At 39.3% G+C, this 25,591-nt stretch overlaps 1 protein-coding gene across 9 annotated transcripts in view; it reads right to left on the bottom strand.

Annotated features, from left to right (window-relative positions):
* Positions 1–22,749, bottom strand: part of ABCB11 (ATP binding cassette subfamily B member 11) — a 49,268-nt gene extending 26,519 nt beyond the window's left edge. For 2 of the 9 annotated variants that reach the window (XM_069020736.1, XM_069020735.1), the window contains exons 1-11: positions 18,461–18,571; positions 16,310–16,412; positions 13,135–13,156; positions 11,866–11,913; positions 11,731–11,779; positions 9,668–9,909; positions 6,606–6,693; positions 5,580–5,713; positions 3,690–3,861; positions 1,804–1,928; positions 897–1,071 (exon numbers count right to left, since the gene is read on the bottom strand). In XM_069020736.1, coding sequence (XP_068876837.1) covers positions 897–1,071; positions 1,804–1,928; positions 3,690–3,861; positions 5,580–5,713; positions 6,606–6,693; positions 9,668–9,909; positions 11,731–11,779; positions 11,866–11,913; positions 13,135–13,156; positions 16,310–16,385 — 1,131 coding nt within the window. In that variant the 5' untranslated portion in view covers positions 16,386–16,412; positions 18,461–18,571. Of the gene's footprint in view, positions 1–896; positions 1,072–1,803; positions 1,929–3,689; positions 3,862–5,579; positions 5,714–6,605; positions 6,694–9,667; positions 9,910–10,519; positions 10,659–11,730; positions 11,780–11,828; positions 11,914–13,134; positions 13,157–16,309; positions 16,413–18,395; positions 18,427–18,460; positions 18,574–21,517; positions 21,695–22,631 lie in introns of those variants that run through there. The other 7 variants (XM_069020732.1, XM_069020734.1, XM_069020740.1 and 4 more) reach the window with 7 other exon arrangements.
* Between the last annotated feature and the right edge of the window lie 2,842 nt (positions 22,750–25,591).

Genomic DNA, 25,591 nt, shown 5'->3' with positions numbered 1-25,591 from the left:
TCTCATACTGGTGTTGAGAGCAGGTACAAATGATTTCCTCCTTGAACAGAATGAGTCAGGTTTACAATGTTCTCAGGGTAATTTGCCAAGTTCCATTTAGCAGGAAACTTTGCACTGCATGCTGCAGGTGGTTGGGAACTCTCATGTGTGCAACAGGCAGAGAAGGAGCAAAACTAGATGTCTCATCAGAATACCCAGAACTTACTAAGTTTCAGGAAAAGTTGTTCTGGGTTTGAACTGGAGTCTGCCATTTGGGCAGTCCAGGCTTAAGTAACTAACCAAAATATCTGTAGATGTTGGCTTTGTAGCACTGAGGCCATCAGTGGCTAAAGCACCTACTGTGCAGAAGTGGATGCACGAGTGCCATGCAGGTGAGCATAGTTTTTGTACACACTGCAGGAGGCACAGCCAGGTGTGTTTTTATCTGCATACATGTTTACATGGGCTTTGTAAAAACAAAACAACCGGAAATAGTTTCTCAAAGGAACACAAAGTGTTCATAAGAGATTAGATATGACAACACTTTCTTTGGTTAGGTGTCTCTTTACCACAATGTTTTTCATCATAAAGTTCTTCAGAGAAACCAACATCCCAGAAGCACCATGCTGACCCACAAAACAGGAAAGCTAGTTCCAGGCCTCTGATAATTGTGTAGTGGGCTGTCAAATGAAAGCATTATTCTGATCACAGTAGGTAATATTCAAAATCTTTAAAATAAACATGGATTTTTTTTCAATCTTATCCAGTTGTCTCATATATATACCGAGTAATGATCTTTAAAAGATATACATAGTATTTGTAACCACTGAGCCACCAGATACCAGAACAGATACGTGTTCCAGAATTATTATTTTAAAGAACAGTCTGGAAAAGTTGCATCAAGCTAAAATGAGTACCTGCAGAAGAGTGCCAGGTGAATACTCTTCTTCTTCAAGGACAAGTTTAGAGCCATACCAAAAGGCTAATGCATAACTTAGAAAAATTATAAACCACATGTAACCAGTGAACAATCCCATTATTATTCCTTTTCTAATCCCCCAGTGCTGAGCAAACACCAGGTTCTTATCATATCTGTAGAAAGAGAGAAAAATAAAAGGGAGTTAAATCAATTTGACAGAAATTTCAAAATGAGAAAAGACCAACAAAATGAGGCACCATTGATGACTCAGCAGAATGTCCATACAAAGGCTCAATACAGAATCACTCTGAAGTGAGATCACTGCTGAAACCAGCAATGCTTCCAGAACATGAAATCCTTGTGTGTTCTAGTGTAATAAGCACAAGAAAAGCCACACTCATCACAGATACCTCATCATGGGGCTTGGAGTTTTAACAGAGTAACACAGGATTTGAGAATTTGGCCAACACTCCAGAGCACATCCTACAGCCAAGTTATGTTTTCATAGAATTTAAAAGAAATTTGCAGAAACATCATCAAACCCTGTCTTGATAAACCTAATTCTCCTACTTAGCTTGAAAGTACTCAAAGTTTTCAGATTTTCTGCAAAAGTGATCTATCAGACAGTGTTTAGGGAAAAATTTGACAGAATGTTCCTACAAGCATGAATTGAAGATACTATTGCTGATGCTTTATTTCACTGATAGACTGAATTATAAAACTAGTTTTGCATCCATTACTTGAAACCTAAATTTCTGAAACATACATGCATAAAAGTCTCAAAGCTAATAGATATTCATAGTTGTAGAACATAGAGATTAATTGCCATGAATCTGATGTGCATTACAGCATTATATTGCTTCAGGAAAAAGAAATCAGAGACCTTACAGTTTGTTCAAACAAACCTTTCAACTTCCTTCTTCTCCCCACCAAAAGCAGCCACTGTTCTGATGGATGAGAGCACTTCATCAGCCACAGCTCCAGCTTTTGCATAAGCCTTTAATTCTCGGCCCGTTAGTTTTGCCACAGCCTACAAAAGCATAAGCAGTGCTGGTTACACCTGAACTGCAGGTACAGAAAAGGACAGTGATAAGCAATGCTGGCTGTGACTCTGTGCTGGCTGCTCTACACTGGGTCACCTCCTGCACTCCAAGCAGGCTTTTATTAGGCATGCTGCACACTCGAACACTTAGGTCTTCTAGTGCCAGGGCATACCTTTGTAGCATGTTTTGCAACAGCTCTCTGCTCCAAGTAGCTAGAAAGAGCAGCTGACAACTCCTGCTTTCCCTGCCTCCCACCCTCCCTCTATCTGCTCTGACTGGGCTGAAGCAGATTGCAGACTGAGGGTTTGTGCACAGTGGGAGCAAGGGGGATCTTTAAGTGCCAAGAGCAGACCTTTAGCCACTGTGGCAGACCCCAACTTCAGGAAGAAGAGGTAACTGTAGTGGTGGGGGAGAATAAAAACAGATGTTGCCCACCACTGTGCTTTGGGCTGATAGCAAACAGGTCCTTACACAGCAGCCCAGAGCACACACTGGATGCCAAAAGCTTACTCAGACTCCAAAAAATGCTCAAATTAATGGAAGAAAATGTAGTCATTTACAATTCTACACAGAGATACCACACTGACTTGGGAATAAGATATCATTAGAAAGTCTAATGTGTCAGTCTTTGCTTTCTTTTTTCAAATACCTTACCCCATGAATGTACTAGCCCCTTTTGAAGACAGGAAGCCAGGCTAGATTGACCTTGGGTCTATTTTCTTCATGGTGTAAAACAAAGACTAGGGCTGGAAAGGCTCATAATGAGGAAACACTTAACAGTAGGTATGTGACTGGAAAGAGATGGGTACCGAGAAATAAGAATGGAAAGGAAGAAAATTACAAACATAAAGGGGAATAAGGTCAGAAAGAAATTACAAATGAAGGAAAAGCATTTTGGGTTTTATTTCATTCCCTGCCAAGTTTCTGCTCTCCCCTTTCACATGAGTCATTATTCATGTCATCTACTTGCAGCCAGCACAAGGTGCTAAAGGAGAGCTGGAAGACAAGAAATTCATCACAGTTACATTAGAGGTTGGATAGGAAAATGATAGCAAGCTGTCCCTGATGTGAAAGAAATGAGATTGCCAGAGGGCTGAACCAAACAAGAATGCAGAGGATGAGCAGGAACTACCCAGCCCTGCTGAGCATGGGAGAGGAGGTGAGAGGGCAGAGGATCCTGCAGTTTCCCTTTTCACTGTCCTTCCTCTGTACAGTGACAGGAAGTCTGTAGGAAGTGGATGGAGACACAGAACAGGAAAAACTGGGAGAAGGTGCAGCAGCTTCTGGGACCAGGGACAGTTTGAGGCAAGTTTGAGTAGTTGTTTTCAACCATTTTATGTCTCTGAAACTTATCACCCAGAAAAGTCACAATTTACATAGAGAAATCAAGTCCTGTATCTTGTAACCATCTAAACCAGGTGTGTAGTAATAGAGAAGGTAAAGGCCAGCTTCTGATCTCAGCAACATTACCCATCCACAGGACCCACAAGAAGGTATGCTTACACTCCCATCTTAGAAGCAGGATTTATTATTCTGGGAATCAGAATAAACAAAGTGGGAGCAAAGCCCACTTCCCTTCTACCACACCTCTCCCTCCATCCCTCCCCCCTCACTCAGTACTACTGAGACCATAATTTGCCTCTCTTGTCTTTAAAGGGGTGTAATCAACTTCACCAATCCCCACAGCTTTCTGGTATGATCTTTCCTGCTCATCATTGCTCAACATGAACCTTTCACAATTCACTTACCAAGCCATAGAGAGCTGCTCCAACCCCAAGCAGAGGGCTGACTGCAATGATAACCAAGGTCAATTTCCAGCCACTGACAAATCCCAGTAGAAATCCACACACAAAGGTGGTTATGCGTTGGATGAAGATTGCTACTTGGTCAGCAATAGCCTCATTAATTTTGTTAACATCACTGGAAAACAACAACAATAAAAATCAACAGAAGACTGGTGAGCATAACTTTTGTTTGTGTTGCAGGTCTTGGCCACATCTGGGTTAGTTGCTTTTCAGTGGAGAGGGCCCTGCCTTCATCCCTATTCTTTCACAATCACCCCGTACAAAGACCCTACAGTGAGAAAATCGGATGCCTTTGCAATGGAGAAGGCTTTTAGGCATGAATACTGCAGAGAAAGTACTGTCCTTTCCCAAGAAAAGTTGTCCTGACAGCAGACTCATTCACTAGCTGGCTCTTACTACCATGCCCCAGCTGATTCAGAGGATGGGGCAGAGACAGCAGGATGCAGCTATGTGATAAAGGAAAAACAGCATAGCTGATATAGCATTCCTTACATCATGGGGCATTGAGAATGCACCATACTGGCCTGCTGAAGGGACAGGAAAAGGGAGGAGGGCTCTAACTCTCTTCTAGTTCCACCTTCCACCAGCTCCCAGTTCCTCTCTCCTCTCTACCAGGTACTTTGTTCTCTAAATGAGAGGGAGAGTGGGAAGATGGAGGGCTACTTTATGACCGCAGACAGTGAGAAAACATGACAGTTTTATCATATGGAGGACAATGGTGCAGCAGTTGACACCACTTGGCCCCAGGGCAGCTTCAGAGTTTATTTGTTCTCTCTTAGGCATTGCCAGCACAGAAAAACTGTCTTAAATATAATCATCAATTATAATAATCAAAAACTGTCTTAAGTATAATCATTATACTTCTGTCACTCTTGGCTACTACCTCACCTCTGAGATTAGAACTACTGAGAACTCCTGGAATAAATTGTAGCAAGTGGCCTTGAGATTTAAAGTGCAAAGTTGTAAGCTTATTGATAAGTCAAGTGAAATTACAGTCCTCTGTTGTAAGAGTGTTGAGTAAAAGAACATGTTTCTATTTCTTCTGGTGAATGTTTTTCACAGTCAGGAAGCTTTTGTAGGTGCAGGACAATTTTGTTCAAAAACAAGGGAACTGTTATTTATTAGACAAATACATGATTAATTCCTACTTTTTCCTAAGAAATTCTTCCCAGTGACTAAAGCTTGCCATTTATTCTTCATAAAAAGAACACCACAGAAAGCAATAGAAACCAATGAGTAAAATAAAATTCCTTCCAACGACAGAAAGATCTTCAGCATATGTGACTATTACACAGGCACAACTGAGAACAGGAAGCCATCTACAGTCAGCATATTCACCCCACAGCTGCCTGCTTGTATCTTTTTTAACAGAAAATTAAGCAAGGCTCACTCTTTCCTTCTAAAAGCTAACAAAAGCAAAATGTGCCCCTAAGGTAATTTTCCTTTCTGGGAATTAAGAGAGGGTTCAAATCAGCATCTCCAGACTCAGGGAGCATGCACCGGCAGCCAAATTATAGATCACTCTGAAGGGACTGGGCACAAAAGGAGAAGAGAGGACAAACTGGAAAAAAAAGCCCACCCCAAAACCAATCCAACTCCCACACACACATATTTACTGACAGACAAGGCACGAAAGGGAAATAATTGTGGTTTAACAGTTATGGTACTTAGTTCAAAGATGGGGGAGCTAATCAGTCTGGTTGCTGCTCCCACGAACATAGCTGTATTTCTACTAAAAGGTATTTGTCAAATGCCTAATTATTGGCACTCTGCAGTGTTTGGAAGGAATTGCAAAATGTTTTCTGTAGCATAGGGGTTTTTTAGATTACTCACTCAGAAATTCGGGTGTTCAGTTCTCCTACAGATGTACAGTCAAACCAGCCTATATCCATTCGCATTATTTTCCTGAAATAAGCTTTCCTGATTTTCTGTATCTGACGAGCTGCAGACATAACCCAAAAGCAGATCTGGGAAAAGCACAAAACAGCTGATAAATTGCAGTAAAAAGTCTTTCTACTCCCAACAAATTAGAAAAAACAATTTGACTCGAATGGGAAAGGCTATTGATAAAATTACTATTCAGGTAAAATATATTCCGGCTACACAGACATAACAGTTGTTTTGATCTTTAAATAATCCAACAATTTTATATAGCCTCTGGATCAAGCATTTGTCTCAGTTCTGATAGGATGAGAGAAGAGGCAAGTTAAATTATGTATGCAGTTACGTGAATGCCATATGGACAAAATTTTTTCCATCTACAACTGTAAGTAATACAGGGATGGCAGCCATCCTACCTCAGCAAAATTCTTGGATAGTTTTCAGGAAGGAGATTGACAAGTGATTTTTGTGATTAAAAACAGCTTTAAAAGCCATGGACCCTTCAACAGACTATGCAGGAATTGTCCAAGCTTTTGACTCACTTCAGTCATAAGGACTGAACAATTACTACAGAATACGTAGGGTAAGATTCTTCTCCAACATTAGTTTCACATTAGTATTGCTCTAAATATCTCTGTAATACAAACAGGGCTCAACCCAGCTGAGATGCCTACTGGGAATCTGCATGCCCTTTGGCTGCTATTTTTGGAGGACATGTGGATTCCATAGTAGCCACACTTGAGCAAGTATTGTTTGTGCTGTGGGTAAAATTCATTCTTTTACAAAGATATGCATGCACAAATCCAAGGAGCTCTCAGATTGCCAGAGCTAACATATTTCAGCAATAGAATGAGAACTGAAAGCATCTGTTCTGCTCAAATAAGTAGCTAAGCAGTTAAAACTAACATAATTATTATTATGAACTTAATTATTTAGTGATTTAAACTTTGAAATCAAAACAGAAACCAAAATACTAACTTGGAGGTATCCTAACACAAGTATGGCACAACCAATTCCTGCATAGTATCCTGCAAACTTGGTCATTTCGTGTTCAATGTCCAACAGCCTGAAAAAAAGAAAAAAAAGAAAAAAAAAAGAGCAATTAATATAGTTTTAATTTCTCACAGAATTCTAATCTGGTATTTCCTCAAGTTAGAGTCAGGCTAGGTGGAAGTCAGCTTGTTTTGCCAACAGAGGCATTCTCTCCCAATACTGAGGCTGTTGCTAGTAGCTGGTTTCCTTATTCTGCCTGTTGCACAGGGGTAGGGAGCTGGCAGGTACCAAGAAATGCTCCTCCATCCTGGAGCAGCCCTGTAGTCTCCAGGAAACCCCCCCAGACTGCATGCTCTGAAACAGCACAGGTGAGAGGGTGTTTCAGAAAAGAGCTGCCCAATAAGTTTTCATTAGATGTTGAATGTGCTTGCTTTGTGCCATTATGGCAACTAATAACATTCAGATTTCAACTGCATTTTATGGGGAGAAGTGAGGGCTGCTAAAGTCAATTCAAATATTACTTTGTACCATAAATTTGTTAATCTGAAAAGATAATTTGTTTTTTTACTCAAGTAGGAGTGCTAAATTACTCTTAATATCAGTGAAGGGCACTGAATTGCTGCTTTTGCATTTAATCTACTTTGAAATAGGTTGTTATAGATTCTGCCTTTAGACAACTTTTAAAAAACATCCTGCAGACAGCAAATTTTATTTAATTTACCCAAAATTTTTACACTGAAATTTTAAGCCAAAAGGGAACCCTACGCACCTTACTTGATCTCTGACAAAAAACATGGAAACAGCATTTCATGGAAACAGCATATCATGGAAACAACTCAGGTGCCTGACAGGTATCCAGTACAATTTTTCATGATAATTAAGATCATGGAGCAGATCATCCTAGAAAGTGTGCCAAAGCACTTGATAAACAAGGAGGCGACTGGTGACAGCCAGTGTGACTTCACTAAGGGCAACTCATGCCTGACAAATTTGGTGGCCTTCTATGACAGGGCTACAGCATTGATGGATGAAGGAAGAGCAACTGACATCATCTACCTGGATTTGTGCAAACCATTTGATTCTATCCTGCATGACATCCTTGTCTCTAAACTGGAGAGACATGGTGGATGGACCACTTGGTGGATAAGGAATTGATTGGATGGCTGCACTCAAAGAGTTGCAGTCAAGGGCTCAATGTCCAAGTGGAGACCAGTGACAGAAGGTGTTTCTCAAGGGTTTCTCAAAGGTTGGGACCAGAGCTGTTTCACATCTTTGTCAATGACATGGCCACTGGGCTTGAGTGCACCCTCTGCAGGTTTGCTGATGACACCAAGCTGTGAGGTGCAGTTGATGTGCTGGAGAGAAGGGATGCCATCCAGAGGGACTTTGACAGGCTTGGGAGGTGGGACTGTGTGAACCTCATGAAGTTCAACAAGGCCAAGTGCAAGGTGCTGCACCTGAGTTGGGGCAATCCCAAAAATAGACACAGACTGAGTGAAGAATGGATTGAGAGCAGCCCTGGGGAGAAGGACTGGGGGATGTTGGTGGACAAAGTTTGGCGTGACTTAGCAATGTGTGCTCTCAGCTCAGAAAGCCAACCATGTCCTGGGCTGCATCCAGAGCAGTGTGGCCTGCAGATCAAGGGAGGAGACTCTGCCTCTCTATTCTGCTCTGGTGAGACCCCACCTGGAGAGCTGCATCCAGCTCTGGAGGCCCCAACATAAGGAGGACATGGACCTGCTGGAGTGAGTCCAGAGGAAGGCCATGAAGATGATGAGAGGGCTGGAGCAGGCTGAGAGAGTTGGGATTGTTCATACTGGGGAAGAGAAAGCTGTGGGGAGACCTTAGAACACCTTCCAGTACACTAAGGGAGTCTACAAGAAAGCAGGAGAGAGATGTTTTACAAGGACATGGAGGGATAGGACAAGGGGCAATGGCTTTAAACTGAAAAAGGGCAGCTTTAGGTTAGAAAGAAATTCTTCACTGGTGAGGATGGTGAGACACTGAAACAGGTTACCCAGAGAAGTTGTGGATTCTTCATCTGGAAGTGTTCAAGGCCAGTTTGAATGAGGCTTTGAGCAACCAGATCTAGCGGAAGGTGTCCCTGTCCATAGCAAGGGGATTGAAACTAGATGATCCTTAAAGTCCCTTCTAACCCAAAGCATTCTATGGTTCTATGAATGTGTCCTGCCTGGTGTGTAGTTGCTGCTTAAGAGGTACAGAGGTCAGTAGTAAATCCTGTATTCTAACTGCCAGCCCATCTCTGAAGGCTGGCTTGGACAGCCTGGAGCAAAATAATTTGGCCCCAGACACCTACATCTAAGGATGTGAATTTCTTCCCATGTGCTCTGAATTTCAGAGACCTTTACACAAGTAACTTTTAATTCCAATTAAGTATGTAATGAAATGCCACTCAGAGATTAGAAAACCCTTGTAATGATGCACCAAAAAATTATTCTTAAGAAAGGTTACAGGTTCAAATCTGGCCTTAACAGATATCTGTATCTGAATGTGTTATCTAGACTCCATTTATTATATTTAATGGAAATAAACAGGCAATCTTATGGGGCAGTTCTTTTGACCTGCCTCAGACATCCCCCATAAGCTGAGATGAATTGCATTCTATAAATGCTCATTTCTCTCAGTGACAAAAGTTTAGCTAACTTGCTCAGAAGTCAGCAGGCACCTATAGGTAACTAAGTGCTGACCAGAATGACTAGATGTCATTATTACCTAAGTGTAATCTGAGAAAATAGATTAATGAGCTCATATATATAACATACATAATCTGTTACCAGAACAATGATAATCAAAGAATATTCTTGCTGACAACTACAACTGAAAGACCAAGGTCCAAGCTGACCTTCTGTCCCTCCAGATAATATCTCCAGGTCAGAAACAGGACTATGTAACAAGAACCATGCCTCTTTCCTATCTCATGAATAGAAAATGTAAGATTTAGAGGCTGAACAAGACCTTCAATAGCAATGCATTCTCTGACAAGCTATGATAACAATGGGAAAGAAACAAATACATCCATTACTTACCCACATCTTATTGTAGCATTCTTTTCATTCTGATAAATAGTACCATTAATCCATGCTATGGTGTTATTTATACATGTCTTGTTTGGGTCTTTAAGCTCTTGCATTTCAATGTCATATTCAATAAATGTGTCTGCCATTGCACCAAACACAAGCAACACAGCTGGTTGGGCTACTCCATGAACAATAGCACATAAACTACCAGCAACCATCATTAAAATCTCCGTAGATGACGAAAATCGAAACTAAAGAGGGAAGAAAAAAATATGGTCTCTGCTGAGAGGCAGTCTTCATATTGGTTGTATAATGATAAATCATTAATTAGGTGGATCAAATAAAAAAACATTCTCTTTAAATTTCAGAATTATCTTCAATATAGAAAGAAGACAAATCTCTCTGTCCAATCTAATCTAATTACATTTGTGATTACAGCCTCATAAATTATGAGCTTCCTTTTAACATGTGAATGAACATATTATCGTATAACATTAATAGCTCAATATCATTCCACACTATCATCATTCCAGAAACTAGCTAAGAGATTAAGAATAGTAACTATAATTCATACATATAGTCTGCTTTGCAGATTTCCTGTGGGGAGGGAGAGAGAGCAAAGGGAAGAAAAAGCCTTAGGGCATTATGTAGAGCCTCTGAATAGAGTTAGCCAATTTCTCAAAAGTCTGAGGTGCTGTGGTAGAAAACCAATTAAACATCTCAGAGCAACTTCTCATAGATAATATTCTAAAATGCATTGGCTGAGCCAGGCAGTTGTGCATTGACTTTTGATCTGGGAGCAATGTATAGAAAAGAGCTTTCACACAGGTAGCTCGGCAAAGATACAGTGATTTAAGTTACCTTTGCATGACTGTATGAACTCTGATTCTCAGGGTGAAGTCAGGTACAAATATATAGATTAAACTGTCCATATAGAATATCAGTATCAAATGCTATACATTTTGAAATAGGAGTGTCAAGAGGAATCATAGCCTGCTGAAGAACCTGTCCAGGTTCTGTAGGTGCTATAATGTGTTCAAGAGAAGAAAGAGTGGAAATTTATAGCACATACGGAAAGGGACACTAGGGCAAAGACAAAATAAAGGGAAAACCGGTTAACACAAAAGAGAAATAAATAAAAGGTTCTTCTACAAAAAATAAAAGAAAAAAGTCAGAAGAAAACTGTAACACTACCACTGTTTTACAAACCTTGCTCATAAGAAGTCTAGGAATTCCCTTGATTTAAAAAAAAGCACACAGAAATTGTACAGATATGTGATATCTGATCTCTCAGCACATGAAGCAAACTGTGTTTACCAACTGCACTTTAGGAGTTAAATATCTGTGCAAAACAGGCTACAGAATTCAAACCTCTCTGCTCTGTCCTCTGTGGGGACAGACTGTTCTCTCCACCCAACCAGAAGCTGAGATACTTAGCCAGGTACAGCACCAGGGATGTTACTGCACTAGCCCAGTACTGCAGTCAGGACCATACTAGCTTGGATATATTACAGGCTAACTGCCCGGACTATGTGCAAAACAGAAGTAATGAGACCTCTTAGCTGCATGCTGCTGGGTTGGACAACTCCTGACTACATTAATTTTAAAATTTAGAGGCACCCTATGGAATTACATCAAAGGCTAGATGTAACTCATACCACATGGTATTGTGCATCTATAAGTTTCCATTGCAACCAAATCTAAAACCCTTGGCGCAATTATGAGGGAGCTAAATTATCTGCCAAATATCACACAGCAAATTTTTGGCAAAAAAAAGAATGAACCAAGGTCACCTAGATCCCTGCTGTGCATCTTACCTCATTTCCACATATCTACCTGTAGGTTAAATATAATGTGTTTAACAGACAATTTTGACACCAAATTGACAAGATGACAAGGGGTTCTGTTGAATTCCCTCTGAATTTTATTGGTAGGATTTCAGGCCAAAAGATTTAATCCTTAAAAGTTTGGCTTAGTCACAGCTATCCCAAAACAACCTTATTGGTTATTGTCACTTATTCTGCAGCCCAATAAAATACACATCAAATATTTATAAGCATTGCTTTCATTACCAGCTGAAAGAAGCCAATATGAGCACTGTTTTCTTTCTTCTCTGACAACCTTCAACAACAGAAAACATAAAATTATAAACTTGTATTTTAGTACTTACTTTGTTTTATATGCAAAGTATAAAGAACTGAACTCACTTTTCACTTTCCTTCTGTATAAATGGTTCTTCATATGCATAGAAATTTCTGGCAAAAAGGATAAGATTTTGCATTATTATTTTTACTCGCTTGGTTACTTCTCTGAAATTACATTTTATTTGAGACATTTTGCCCAGGATTTTAAGAGACAAGCTGTTTCCTTCAGATTTCTTTGGAACCAGTGATTTGATGGTTCTTTTAAATTTTAGACAGGGATTAGAATGAAGGTTAGATTAAAATTCTCAAAAGGTTTATACTTTGTTCCATAAGCAGCTCCTCAAAACACTCTTTCTACAATGTGGATTGTGGGTTAACGTCAGGTAAAGAAAAACCTACTGCCCAAATTGTTGGTTAATCCTTTCTTTAAGGTCCTGTTCCCATAGCAAGGAATCATCATCAGCTGTGTACATTCAGTGATGAATGAGTAGGGATATTCTATTTGCAGTGGGTTGTTTTGGTTTGGTTTTTAATGAAGCAAACTAATTCAAGCTATATTTGTCATAAATTGTTTTCATAAACCAGATCCTAGAAAGCCTAAAGTAAGCTTTCCCTCAGGTACGTGTAGATCATACGTGTGTTACATGTGAAAGTCCAACAGAACTTGGGTTTTAAGGGGGAAAGACATGGTAGACTTTTAATACTGGCCTGGTGTTCTCTTAGGCAGGCAACCTGACAATGAGAAAAATTAAGAGATGCTCTAGTTTCTCTGTTCTAGGGGTAGCTCCCAGACTGGGTACACTGAGTCAGAAAGAGCTGGCTCAAATTATAGCGTTAGGTTGTCCAGCCTGCTACAGAGTTGTCCAAAGGTCTAGGAAGGAGGAGGCTCTTAATCCCAATCAGATCTCTGATAACAGCTGAAGGTCAAATTCTCTAAATCATCCCAACTTTCAACTATTCAGAATTCTACATTTAAATCTTAATATGAGATAATCCCTTTTGTTTTAAAGTATCACAGTTAAGTTTTAAGAGAAATTAATAGATTTTTTAAAATTCCTGAAAAAGTAATTTCTCAAACTAAAAGCAGTGAAGAAAGATAAAATTGAATATCAAAAACAGTTTCAGAAGGAAGATCGTATTGCTGCCATTTCTGTTTATAAAGGTTTCTAGGACTGCTTTGGTCTATCTGTTTCAATTGTATCAAATAAGGCAGTTCAGCTGCTAGAGAACAGCTTTTAAACAAAAAAAAAATCCATCAATTTGATCAAATGACATTAAGTTCTTTGAATATTCCTAGAAATATTGATTGTTCTAATCATGTACATGACTTACTCTGATGTCTTGAAGCTGTTACCTGTTAGGGAAAATAAATGCACAATCTAGTTAATGATTATTGTTAAAGTACATAATCTTCTGTAGACATGTGAAACATAAACTCTAGAACTCCATGGCACCTGACCATTCCTGAGTTCTAAACATCGTTTTCCCACTAATACATATAGCCAGGCCATGGTTTGCACTAAAAACATTATTCAGGACATTTGCCAAAAGTCATTTTCATTGCAACCTGTTTGCTAACATTCAACTAGTTGTCTTGGACACTGTCCCATTGAGGATACTACGCTAATGCTCACTCCCTGAAAGGAGGAATGGTAGCTCTTCACTCTTGCCTGCCAACAACTTAAGAGACTGCAAATCCTGTGGAAGAGGGGCAGTTGTGGTCTTGGAGGGTAGGATGAACTTGTCACGCTGGTGTCTACTCTTGGGACATTGTCTAAGGACCATATCTCAGAGAAATGGAATCATACTACAAGACATAACTAGGTTTTAGAACAATTTCTTAGTCCCCAGAACAGGTCTGGATTTAGCCTCCTTTCGAAAGATGTTGTGAAAGACATAATAAACACAGTATGTGTTGTCAGGGGCCCCAAAGGAGTGTCATCAGAAGGTCTGATTAGAAAATACTTGCTGTACATCACTTGAGATGACAATGAATGAAGAGTTAGTTTTATACATATATCACAATTTGGATAACCTAAGGACATTGAGCATATGCACTTTGCTCAATTACGATGCATTTGCCAGTTCAACATTAAGTTCAGAACCATGGTTTGCATTTCAAGCAGTGCCTTCCTTTCTTCACATCACTGAGCATGCACACTGAGCATGCGCTGTTTCACAGAGCAGACACAGAGGTACTTTACAACACAATTCACAGAGGGTACAAAGAAGTCACTGCAACCACAAATTTTTCCTCTTATCACTTTTCTACCCAGGGAAAGAAGGCTTTTCCATCACCTCCAGAGTTTTGTATTTCTCAAGAACACAGTGTTAGATGGAAACAGTCTGAGTTTGGGACTGAAGGAACAGCTGATGACATCTTTTTGGGGTTAATAAGATAACTTTATTTGGCTTTAGTTAACAATTACTCTAGTGGTTGTATTTTGCTCTCTGTTACTTGGGGATGGTAAAAAAAAATATTATTTCAATAAGGGCACATGTATCCCAAGAATCCCAGACATTTTCCAGGAAAGTTCTGATTTGTAAAACTATTATTACAAAGGATCATTTGGTGTTAGAAAACCTTTCTTTTGTGAAGAAAGAATAAACATCTGGGTTTTTGAAGTTTGGCAGCAGGTAACAACAACAGTGGTTTGAAACCTTTTCTGGAAGATTCTTTAAGGTTTATCAGAAAAGTTAAGAATTAGACAAAGCTTCCTCTATAGTCTGGTAATGCAAAGTGTTTTGCAAGAACTTAAGGAAATGGCTAGTGGGAGGAAAATGGGAGAAACAAGAGCCCAGTGAAAAAGTTCTCTGAGTCATGAATTTAGAGAGCAAAACAAGCACTCTCCAAGTGTGAAAAACCCCTAATCTATGAATTTGAAGAGGGAAACAAGAGCATACCAATGCTATTCAAGAGTGTAAGGAATTGCAGGCCAGGTCCTGTGGGCCAGCAGTTTTTAAGCTGGAGAAGAATTTGGAAGGATGTTAATTTGAAGGGAAAAAATAGATTAGTAACAGTTCACGCTGTGAGAACTGAAAAAGTAGAATAAGAGGACAAAATATTATTTCATAGAAAAGAAAATAATACAGGGAAGATAAAAGAATTTATTAGCCCAGAAGGAAAAAAGCTATAATTATTTTTGAATGCCATAAAAAATTTTGAAAGAGGAATTAAGGCATTTAAGAAAGCAATTTTACAATTTGGAAAAAAAATGAAAAAGAAGAAGGAAGCAGAGACTCAATGAAAAGCTGAAAAACATTGGCAAGAATTTGAGTGTTTACTGCTATTATGAGAACACACAAGGAAGAATATCTGTGAGAGTCAAGTGATGAAAAATTGTACTCAAAAAGTTCCCACATAAAATCTGTCTCTTAACTACACTTACAGGTGTGGTGCTCAAGGGTTGACCCAGAGAGGGCTCATCCTAACGAATTTGTACAAAAGGTGGTTATTGAAACAAACCCCACTGGAGATGAGGCCAACCAGTAGAATCCCAATGATGTTTTAAAGCTTTATCTGCTTTGGGAAAGGTGTTCTAGCAGTTCAACAACCTGCTCCTTAGATTAAGCAGAAAACAGCATGTATTTCCAAGGAAACCGAGAAACCAGAGGCAAACTCACCTGATAGGCCAAAAAAAAACCCCAACTGTCAAAAGAATAGTCTTTTGCCAGAAGATAGTCTTTTGCCAAAATCTCATAACAAGTAAAATCAACAAGTGTGTAAAACAAACTAGCAGACAAAAAAACAACTCCTCAAACCAGCAAGATAAGTCTAAACAACTTGGGAGGTCAAAGTAAGTGTCTGGAAGAGATGAACAGTTTTCTGTCCTAGAAGTTGGACATATCCCCTTACTTTCTATTGCAATTTAGATTCCATTATGAGCTACTGGTTTGCTTTCCTTGGTACTTTATGATCTGTATAAATATTTAATATCCTTATTTTCTTTTGGCTTTCCTCAGGTCTTATAAACAGAAGTCAAAATATTTAGCAGTTTCTCTTCATGTTTCTCCTTGGCTCTTGCTGCATTTGGACTGACAAAATGGAAAAATGCACATTGAAAAGGAAAAATGGAAGAAAGGAGGACAAGCTCCGATAAGAAGAGGCAATGCAGATCTTCACTTAGAATTAGCTCATAAGAATTCTGCCTAATATATGTATGACTGCAAATATTAGTGTTTGCTGGAAGAAACTATGGAAGACAGCACTTTTTACTTCTTTTTCTTCAATAAAAGCCTTTTACTTGTACAACAAAGTACTGGGTGTAAAAACCTACCTTGATACCTTGAACTTGTTAGTTAAACTGTAAAGATAGTCCATGAGTAGGGATTGTTATATCTAGTTTTTTACAGAAAAGTTGTTTTGGGTGCAAGATACCTATGACAGCAGGTACCACCTAACACTATTTATTCCACAAACTATTTGCTTTGTATTCTGTAGACTACTTGCTTCACTTAGGCCACCCACCACCTATTTTACATGCTTTATAACATACGGAATTCTTACATTTGCCATCCGAGTCAAAAGCATAGTTATCCTCTCCCAATTTCTTGATGCTATGCAGAACAACTGGGTCAGACATGATGGTTATTTACTTCAATCAAAAGTCCTGAAAAGAGATAGGGTGTGGGGAGGGGGAGAGGAAGAGTATCAGCATACATTCGTCTGTGAACATAAAACAGTATTATGCTAAACTCCTTGCCCTCATGATCCCAGGACAATATCACTGATTACAGCACAAGTTATAACAGGACAGATGTCACTGACTCAGTGAAACTAGAGTAGGAAAACACCTCAGAGAGTGTGCAACTCACCCCGAGCACAAGGCCTCTGAGGCTTCAGTGCCTCCTGTCTCGAGTGGAGGCTACTCTGTGGGGTTTGGCAGCTCCCAGCAAACAGCCCTGTCCCCAAGGACAGCTCTGCTGAAGTGAACTACTGCCTCTGTGAGGGTGGCATCTGTGAGAGCAGGTTAGAGGCTGAGACATCAACAGGACAGATCCTGCCTCAGTTACAAGGGAGCAGCAGGACCTGCCCCTGCCTTGTGCTGTCCCAGCTGGCAACAGCTGGGAGAACCATGACAGGGGACAACTGGGGAACAAAGAGGGAGAACGGTGGGAGCCCCAGGGCCACACTGACATCTGCATCATCACCACCACCAACTGCACTCCCACAGCTCTTGGCTACCTGAGCTGCTCCTCTGGACAGTTTTATTCCTAACTAGTCACACTGACATGCTGAGCAGACATCATGCATAAAAAGAAATAAGAAGACAAAATTAATACCTTTTTGTTAAAGAAGTGCTTTTGTGAGGCAAAATCTGCCAGGTAAGCCTGGCATCCAAGATGCACCCAGGGGAAAGTGCTGCAGAAGTCATCCCCAAACTACGCCCTTTCATAACCATCGTCATCTCCTCCACACCTTTGTTTAATGTAATGTATCCCAAGGCATAGTTACTACACCTTCTTCCAATCTTTAAATATCAACATTTGCATGATTATACTTTTGAATAAACCTCTTACAGCCTCTTATTTTAAGCATATTAAGCATTTAGATAGCATAGTTCAATTATTCCTATTTCATTTTAACAAATGCTTATCAATTTTTTAATTGATTTTTTAAAGCTTGAATGCTGATACAGTCTTAAGTAACAGGACAAGTGGAAAAAACCCCAATGATTGATGGACTAGAATAAGAATTCTAGCTGCCAAGATTTGCTAGAGCTAAATTTTCTGGAATAATGTTACTTTTCCAATAAAATTATGACTGTCCCACATTTCTGAAAGGAAACATTTTTCCTATTTTTTCTAAAGCTCAACACATCAAATACTGTCCTGTCCCACAGGCATCATTCATTAGCTTATTAGACAGATCAGTATAGCAGATTAGCATGCTGTATTAGATTATTAAAATAACCTTCTTCAGGGTCTGAATGTTTAGGGGGGATCACTTAGAACATCTTGAAAAATACTGTTTCTGACATCTGCATTTAAAATTGAGATAATAGAAATCAGAGAAAATAAAAGGCAATAGATCATCCCATCTACCCATGTGTGTGCATGGGTAGATGGGATGTAGTAGCAGAGAATACCTCAAAAACTGCACTCAAGTGAAACAGCATATTACTCTAGCCAGTTACAGTATGGTTGCTCAATTTTGGGGGAACAAAAATCTTAGAGGAATTCAAAATCCAGATTTAAATAAGTAACATTTGAAAACTGTTAACAAAGGAGCACATCCTGTAAATGAAGTAACATTAGGACCTGATCCAAAGCCCTCTGAAATCTATTTCAAATCATGTCTTTATGCAGATCACATCTTTATTTAACATAAAGGGGAGCAGAGGGGGGTAGAAAAAAAAACCAATTAAAATTGGCCCTGAAAGCACTATTCTTCATGTTTCTTTAAAGTTAGGTTCCTCACATTTAAATGATAGCATTTATGTAGAAACACATATATTGCTTCAAAATAGAACTTGAATGTCTTGTTCTTTGAACTGTCCCATTAAAAAAAAAAAAAAAAGCCCAAAACAACACTAACTGCACAGAAAAGTAGCATTTAGCCTAAATTGTCCCAAAGGAAAAAATACAAGTACCTTTTAGTTCAGGAAGTGTCATCAGTTAACTCTGAAATATGAAACAGGATAAATTTGTTACTCACCTGTGTCTGTGAAAAATCCTAGAATCATAGACAAATTGTAAGGACCCTGTTCAATTAGTCACTGGAGCACCCAACCCTTTTCCAGCATATTTTAATTGTTTTAACCCATTTGTCAGAACTGAATCTTTCAATTGGGCATTGGGTATTTGCACCTGGGTCAATAACCATGCGGCCACAATGTTTTCAGTTCATTGACATCTAATGGAGTGTTTAAATTGGACTAATGCAATCTCACAACAAAGTCAGGGCACTTTGAAAACAGTTAAACATGAGGAGACCAGGCAGTTCTCTGGAAAACAGCTCACCGTTGTAGGAACCTAGAGTGCCGAGAATATTTCTCTGCCAATTTTTAAGGGTTCTTACCCCCCTGAACAACATTGTTTTAGCCTCCAACCTTGGAAAAAATTATCAACAGTCAGACAAGAACTAGAAAATACAGTGGTGTGAATTAGGTGATAGACTACTATGTAAGATTGTCACAGGGTGAAAAATTTAGAGATTTTGGGCTTCTCTTGGAAGTAAATAGATAAGAGTAAAAAATATCTAAATGGAGGATTGTTGTTCTCTAAACCTTCTTCTCCTTCTTCTACTACTCCATGTTCTGCAGTAAAAGTAGTTTGGAATGACTGGATAGAGAATTCCGCAGTTCCTGGCCGTGTTACTGAATAATTGGTAGAAAAGTGAAAATAATGTAGGTTTTTAGTAACTATTGGTTAAAATATCTTTAAAAGGCCATGTAAATCTTGATAGAGAGGCCTCACTCCTGCTTTTCTGTGCTCTATGCTGTACCTGGGTTACGCTAGTGGCTCTGTTCCTCTGATAAGACTTAATAAATAACTATCTGGAAACATTGAAACTCAAGAAAAAGTCTCAGTTTATCTTTGAAACTCCTTGCAAGGACTTTCAGCAAATTCTCTCCCATCAGGAGAGACGTGATTTATGGCACAGTGTCAACTGTGAATGTACAGGAAGAATTATTATAGCATTATTTTATCAGCAACTTTATTTGCCAGACAGTAATTGTGTACTCTTGTCCCTGCTGTACATAGCAACATCAGCTGAATAACATGATAATTGGTTCAGAGATTAAGCTAAATGCAGATTAAAAACTTGCTCAAAAGCTTTGAATAAGCTTGCCCCTCTCCACATGGCTTCTAACTTTTCACAGTTTTTCCTTTGAAATTAAGATTTTACAGCCTGGAAGCTCCTGAGCAGTAGTGAATTCTTGTTGGAGACAAGCCCTCCATAGATTTTTCAATAAGGGACATTGATGAGGACAATGCTATGACCTCAGACAATATCACCACATACCTTAGAGGGAAATGGCAAAGAGGGTTTAGTCCCTCTCTGAAATCAGTTCTCACTACAGAGGGCCCTGACTGATAGGACAAGATAGAAAGACAATGTCTTAATCATAGTGACTGTCAGCTCTCAAGTCTTCTGTGCTCTCAAACTTTCCATGATGAAACCTCATGCCCAAAAGTGTGTCACAATTAAATGTAACTAATCAGAAATCCAATTTTCCTTGTTTAGCATCATTACTGTGTTCACACTGACAGCATAACTAAGTGCAAACCTGCTGTCTTCTCCCACTATTTTAACTAAAAGAAGTCTTCATCTGTATCGCTGTACACAGCACAGCTTTGAGAGAACATCTCAGTGATAATCATTTAGTCTACCCCAGTACAGAGTCAGAGAAAAACAAAGTTACTTGCAGTGCAGGGAGTTACAGTTACCTTCACGGTAGAAAAATTGTATGAAAAGCAGAACTCTGCTTTATTTCATTCCCCTCCGACAGCTTTTTCAGGAGCTGTGGCCAAAGACAATGCAATGTCTTTGATTTTTCAAGGTACTTGAGCAAAGTTTGCACTTGCACACAAAGCCACCCAGTATCTTCAGACAAGACTTGGCTTGACAAAGATGATACAATTTTAGCTTTGCAGAAATTACTTCATTACTCTCACTTAAAGACATTGCTCATTTAAGCATTCAGAAAGTGTGCATAGAGCCTGTTTCAAACTGCTAAGGAAGCAGATTAAGGCAGTGATGAATTGGAGCCGAGACCATAGGCTACCCCAACCCTTTTGAAGAGCTCTGCGCCCTTGTAAATCTCTGCTTTTCTCAAATCATTCTTACAAAAATCCTGGAGATTAATAAATTATGACCTGACTTTATGACATCAGCCATAAAAATGAATCTATGCTGAAAAATCATCCATCTGTGTGGAGCAAAGGAGAGAATATAAAGCCCACAGAGTCACCTTCCCCTTTTTACAGCTGCTAATGGGAAAACTAGCCAAATCCACTCCATCTCCTCAAGTACTCTTGTACTTTATTTCCTTTGGATGTTCTGGGAAGGGAAAACTCAGTTTTTCTTGCTAGAGTCAGCCCTTCAGAGAATGAATAATTAGCCATTGAACTAAACCAACAGAGAGTGGGGACTTCAGTAAATCAAGGAGACTGTGATTTATGCTGTTAAAAATGGGATTATGTCAATCCCATGAGATGCTTATGCATATTATTTCCTTCAACACAGCATAACTTTTACAAAAAAATTTACTGTCCTATCCAAAGATCTTTAGCAAGTGTCCTTCTTTTTTACACTTAGGAGCAAGACTTTCTCTTTTGATAGCTGGATGTATAATTTTTACTGCAAGCAAAAATCTGTATGTCGATAAGAAATCCATTTCCGCTTTTTTTTCCCCCCCCCAATCAAGCTAAATTTCTTAATATTGAAATGGGGAATAGCAGACATTTTCCTTACAGTGAAATCAGGAAACTACCTAGGGGCATAAATGGAATGTTTCTGTGAAGGTGAATTTATCTTGTTATGAAAAGTAAAAAGTCCAAGTTGTTGTTTGCTGGGAGCAGAAACCTCCAGGTGAGAGGCTAGCTCAAATAAAAAACCAAATTTATTTCTTTTGCAGTCTAAATCATGATCAGAGACACTAAGTCATAATTTATTGGTCACAAAGATATACTATACTGAAACTAGAAAATACTGTCTGGAGTGGGTGCAGCAGATAGTCCAGGAGGAAGGCAGCAGGGACTGACTTACCTCCAGTGACTAGCCTTTTTCTATAGTTAGCCTCTCACCATCTGCTCTTGGAAATTACCAGAAGCAGGACAAGCACGTACTTATCTCATTGATCCCATCCAAGTCTGGCAAGCTGTAAGGATTTTTTCTCCATTCAAAATACTTGTGAAAACAAAAATAGCAGAGATAGCAACGTTTCTAAAAAAAACCCAAACAAACAAAACAAAACAACACTATTAATTTTAAAAACAAACTAAAATTGTTATATCAAAATTAGGTAACTCAACATGTTAAAATAAAAAATTCTTTCAAAAAGACATCTTTCAGAGTGTCTGCCCCATGCTCCAGGCAACCAGCCATACAGGTCACCTGACCTGTCCCTGTCAGAAGCTGGCATGTCCATGTGAGCCTGCCTCTCCCCTGGGCCTCAGCTTTCCCAATCACTCTTGAATGGCACCAGACAAATGCCTTTGGGGCTTCTCACAGAATGCCTCTTATCACTCTCCCTCCCGGAAACTACAGAAAAATATATTTTTTCTTGATGAGCCCTTTGGTTTTTTTGTTTTTCTTTTATTTTGGGTTTGTGGCCCCTTTAAAAAGTGTAGGTAGATCTTTACATTGCAAAGTTGGACCACTGTGGACAGACTGGACCTGTCAGTCTCCCTGACAGGCTGGAGATAGAAACAGACTATGAAAGGCCCTCTAACTGAAAACCTTGTAATTACAGCACTTTTATTAATTTGATATAAAGTCCCACTCACTGATTAAAGTTCACAGAGATCAGTTTAAGTCCCATGTTTGTAGACGTGTCTGGTGTCGTGGCAAAAACAGGCCTTTTCCTTCAGTCCAGCTAAATTGGCTTTTATTTTTGTTTATTGACCAGATTACAGATCAAGCCAAAACTCTGTTTTGTTTATATTGATTTATTAATATACATTATAGCTCAAGTAGGGTGTGATGAAACACAGTTCTGCCTCCTTATCTAGAGGGACTATTCTCAAAGTGTCTCTGACCCTGGGCCCCTGGGTGGCTGCCATGGTCCTGCACAAGCTTTAGCAGAGGTGTAGTTCTCTGGAATGGCTGAAGTGCCAGGACACATAGGTGTGGGCAGGTAGGAGTGGCAGGAAAACAGTACCTCTGTGCCAAGGAGGGCAGGTCTCTACACAGCCTCCAGAAGAAAGCCTGGCCCTGGCTCTGATGAGCAACAGCCAAGGACTATCCAGACTGCAAGTCAGCTGCAGGCAAACGAAGGCTTCAGCAAAGGAATATGGCAACTCCAAGCAGGCTATGGGATATTATAAAGAAAATGGTAATTTTAATAAGCTTTGCAAAAGAAGGAAAGCCAGCTTCTGTGCTGGGTCTGTTCTGCATGCATACGTATGCCAAGAGAAAAATTTCCTTGACATAAAGGTACTCTGAAATACTGTACAGGGAAGGCAGTTACCTAATCACTTCTTCATACTTTCTTCACTACGGATGCTGCAAAGGAAGTTAAGCAATAAAAACCAGCATCTCTCAACTGCAACTTTTGCAACATGCTGGGTAACTTGCAGCCAGCACAAGAAGCTGCATTTCACCAGCACACGTATTTACATAAAGCACCGTGAGCAGCCATACAACTTGCAGTAAAAATGGAGGTATGTTGAACCTCCCATGTCAGAGCAGAATGTAGATGTACAAGCAGAAAATAAAAGCAGTGATCCTGTTCCTATTATTATGCTTTAAAACTGTCAAGTGATTGCAATTTCCTTTTAAATTAAGCTTAGCCAGACAAGAATTTGACCATAGTAAGTGCAACTTCATTGCATCTTGCCCTCCAAGAGATAGATTGTCTGTAAGTAATCTCTAAAAAGTTCTGTACTCCCTTAAATCTATTTAGAATTACTTTTTTTACTTGATTGCATTAGGCATCTCCTGGTTTCCCACCAAGAGCACTCATGGAGAAGTATAACTGAGCTTTTTTCTCTAAGCATAACTTCATCTATCATCAATAATTACATATAAACTCACTATTAAGTCAACTGGAATATAATGCCAGATATGCAGGCTCTTCCCAAGCATATTTTGAAGTACTGATGTTTTCACACAGCCTGAGCTTCGGCAGGTGAAGTGCTCCAACCTGCATCCTCCTTCCTGTGCTCAGAGACCACAGGCAAACTCCCATAGCCTAGTGGTGCAAATTTATTGCTTCAGCGGCAAAGAGGAAGCACTTGCTCCCTTCTTTCCTGAGAGTTTGGCACTGACAACCAAAGGTTTCAATAAAATAAAGCATTTTTCTGTGTATCATTACTTCAGTATCCACAGTAATGAGAAAGGTTCTGGGTCCTGCTTGCTTTGCCTGACATTATGTTGCCTGTTGGCTTCAGTCTCACTCTTATATCACAAATTCTCATTTCTGCTCAAGAAAGGGAAAAAAAAAAGACAGGAGAGTTTTCCTCAAAATACCATGCCACATTCACAGCTTATTTTACTTGACATTTAACAAGTGTGTGTTTGTTACCTTTCATGGAAGAAGATCTCTCTAGAGGGATGTTTTATACATCTAGTTAGTGGTAGATAAATATTTGGGAATATGCTGAAAAAGTCAGGGTTATCAATACATCATTGTCAGAACAGAAATCCAGTTCCTGGAATCTTTGTTGGGACTATTTGCACTCACATGCTTATCTGGGTTATGGCACAAGTGCTCAGCATCTCCCATGCTGTGTTATCCAGTTTGGGAATAAATTAAATAAATTCCACTTAGTAAGTGTGGTTTTGTTTTAAAATTTGAATACATGTAATAAGTTACTTCTAAGTTATCACTCAAACTATCAAAAGCAAAAACTACATATGCCTGCTGCTGAACAAATCTGAATGTAACTGTTTTGGAATACTGCTTACGAACCATCTGAAAAATAGAAAAATCCCATATGTCTGACCCAACAAGTTGTGCAAGACAAGATGCTGCTGCTGTTCCCAGTGCTAACTGATTTCAGTAGGAGCAGTGGTGCAGTAGAGCTTGCAAAGGCCCAAGATCCAACTGGGTGGATTCTACTAAATTTGAGTCTTAAATCCAGTCTATTATGATGTGCCATAGTACCATTTATACTTATTGCTAAATTCCAATCTCCATTTGACCTTTCACCTCTTCATAAGATTGCTTATAACTTGACAAATTGCTTTTATTTGAACTGTGCTTGCTTTCAGGCCAAAAGTGGTTTTTTTCCTCTCAAAAAACTGTGAGTAAAGTCAGACCAGCAGAAGTATTTGTTCACTGAACTCTAAGAGCTGATACAAGCTGGTTTACATTTTTTTTCATTTCCCCCTTCCCCCCAGTTTCTGAGGGCTCAGAAATGTTTTTCAAATCAATTCAGTAGTTTTTTCTCCTACCTTCACTTCATTGCTTACACATTTTCTATCACCCATTATAGTTGCTCTTTGCTGTACCTGGTCTTCCTCTACTGCCCTTTCTTCCAGAAAAAGCCAACACCATCTCCAGCCCAAAATGCTGTAGCAGGGTGAAGACTACGCAAAGGATGATGGAAAGCATGGTAATAAAACCTGGACACTGAGAATAAAGCTGACTACTAGGGACATTTTAAAGCAATTCCTTCACATCACTGCCTTCTTGGTTCCACATTGATTTTCTGTGAAGTCTCTCCCAGGTCAATTAATCTAACACATTAGGTTAAAATTTGCTTCCTCACTTTCCTCTCAGTTTCCCTGCAGGTCTCTGGGGACTTGTCAGTAATGCCGGGATTATGGGGCCATCAGTGCTTGCAGACTGGATATAAGACTCACAAACGTTACAATAAAAATGCTTCCCTTCCCAAAAAAAAAAAAAAAAAAAAAAAAAAAAAAAAAAAAAAAAAAAAATTCAGAGGGGAGGATAGTAAATGCATGCAGTGTTCTAAGTCACCTAGCACTTAGTAGTGGAGGCTAATTTCTTTCAAAAGGATTTAATGACAGCTTAAGGTATAACACTCACTATGAGAAAAGACCACTCTTATTCTTTCCTAAGGCTCATGTACTAACTAAAAATTGGTACATGCAGAATAACAGCTGATTTATAATCCTGGCACTTGGCATAAATTTTGAAAATATTATCCACTT

Source organism: Aphelocoma coerulescens, chromosome 7 (assembly GCF_041296385.1).
Source record: "Aphelocoma coerulescens isolate FSJ_1873_10779 chromosome 7, UR_Acoe_1.0, whole genome shotgun sequence".
In the NCBI taxonomy this organism is placed as follows: domain Eukaryota; kingdom Metazoa; phylum Chordata; class Aves; order Passeriformes; family Corvidae; genus Aphelocoma; species Aphelocoma coerulescens.
Note: the sequence above shows the minus strand (reverse complement) of the source record. Positions and strands in the feature narration are given on the sequence as shown.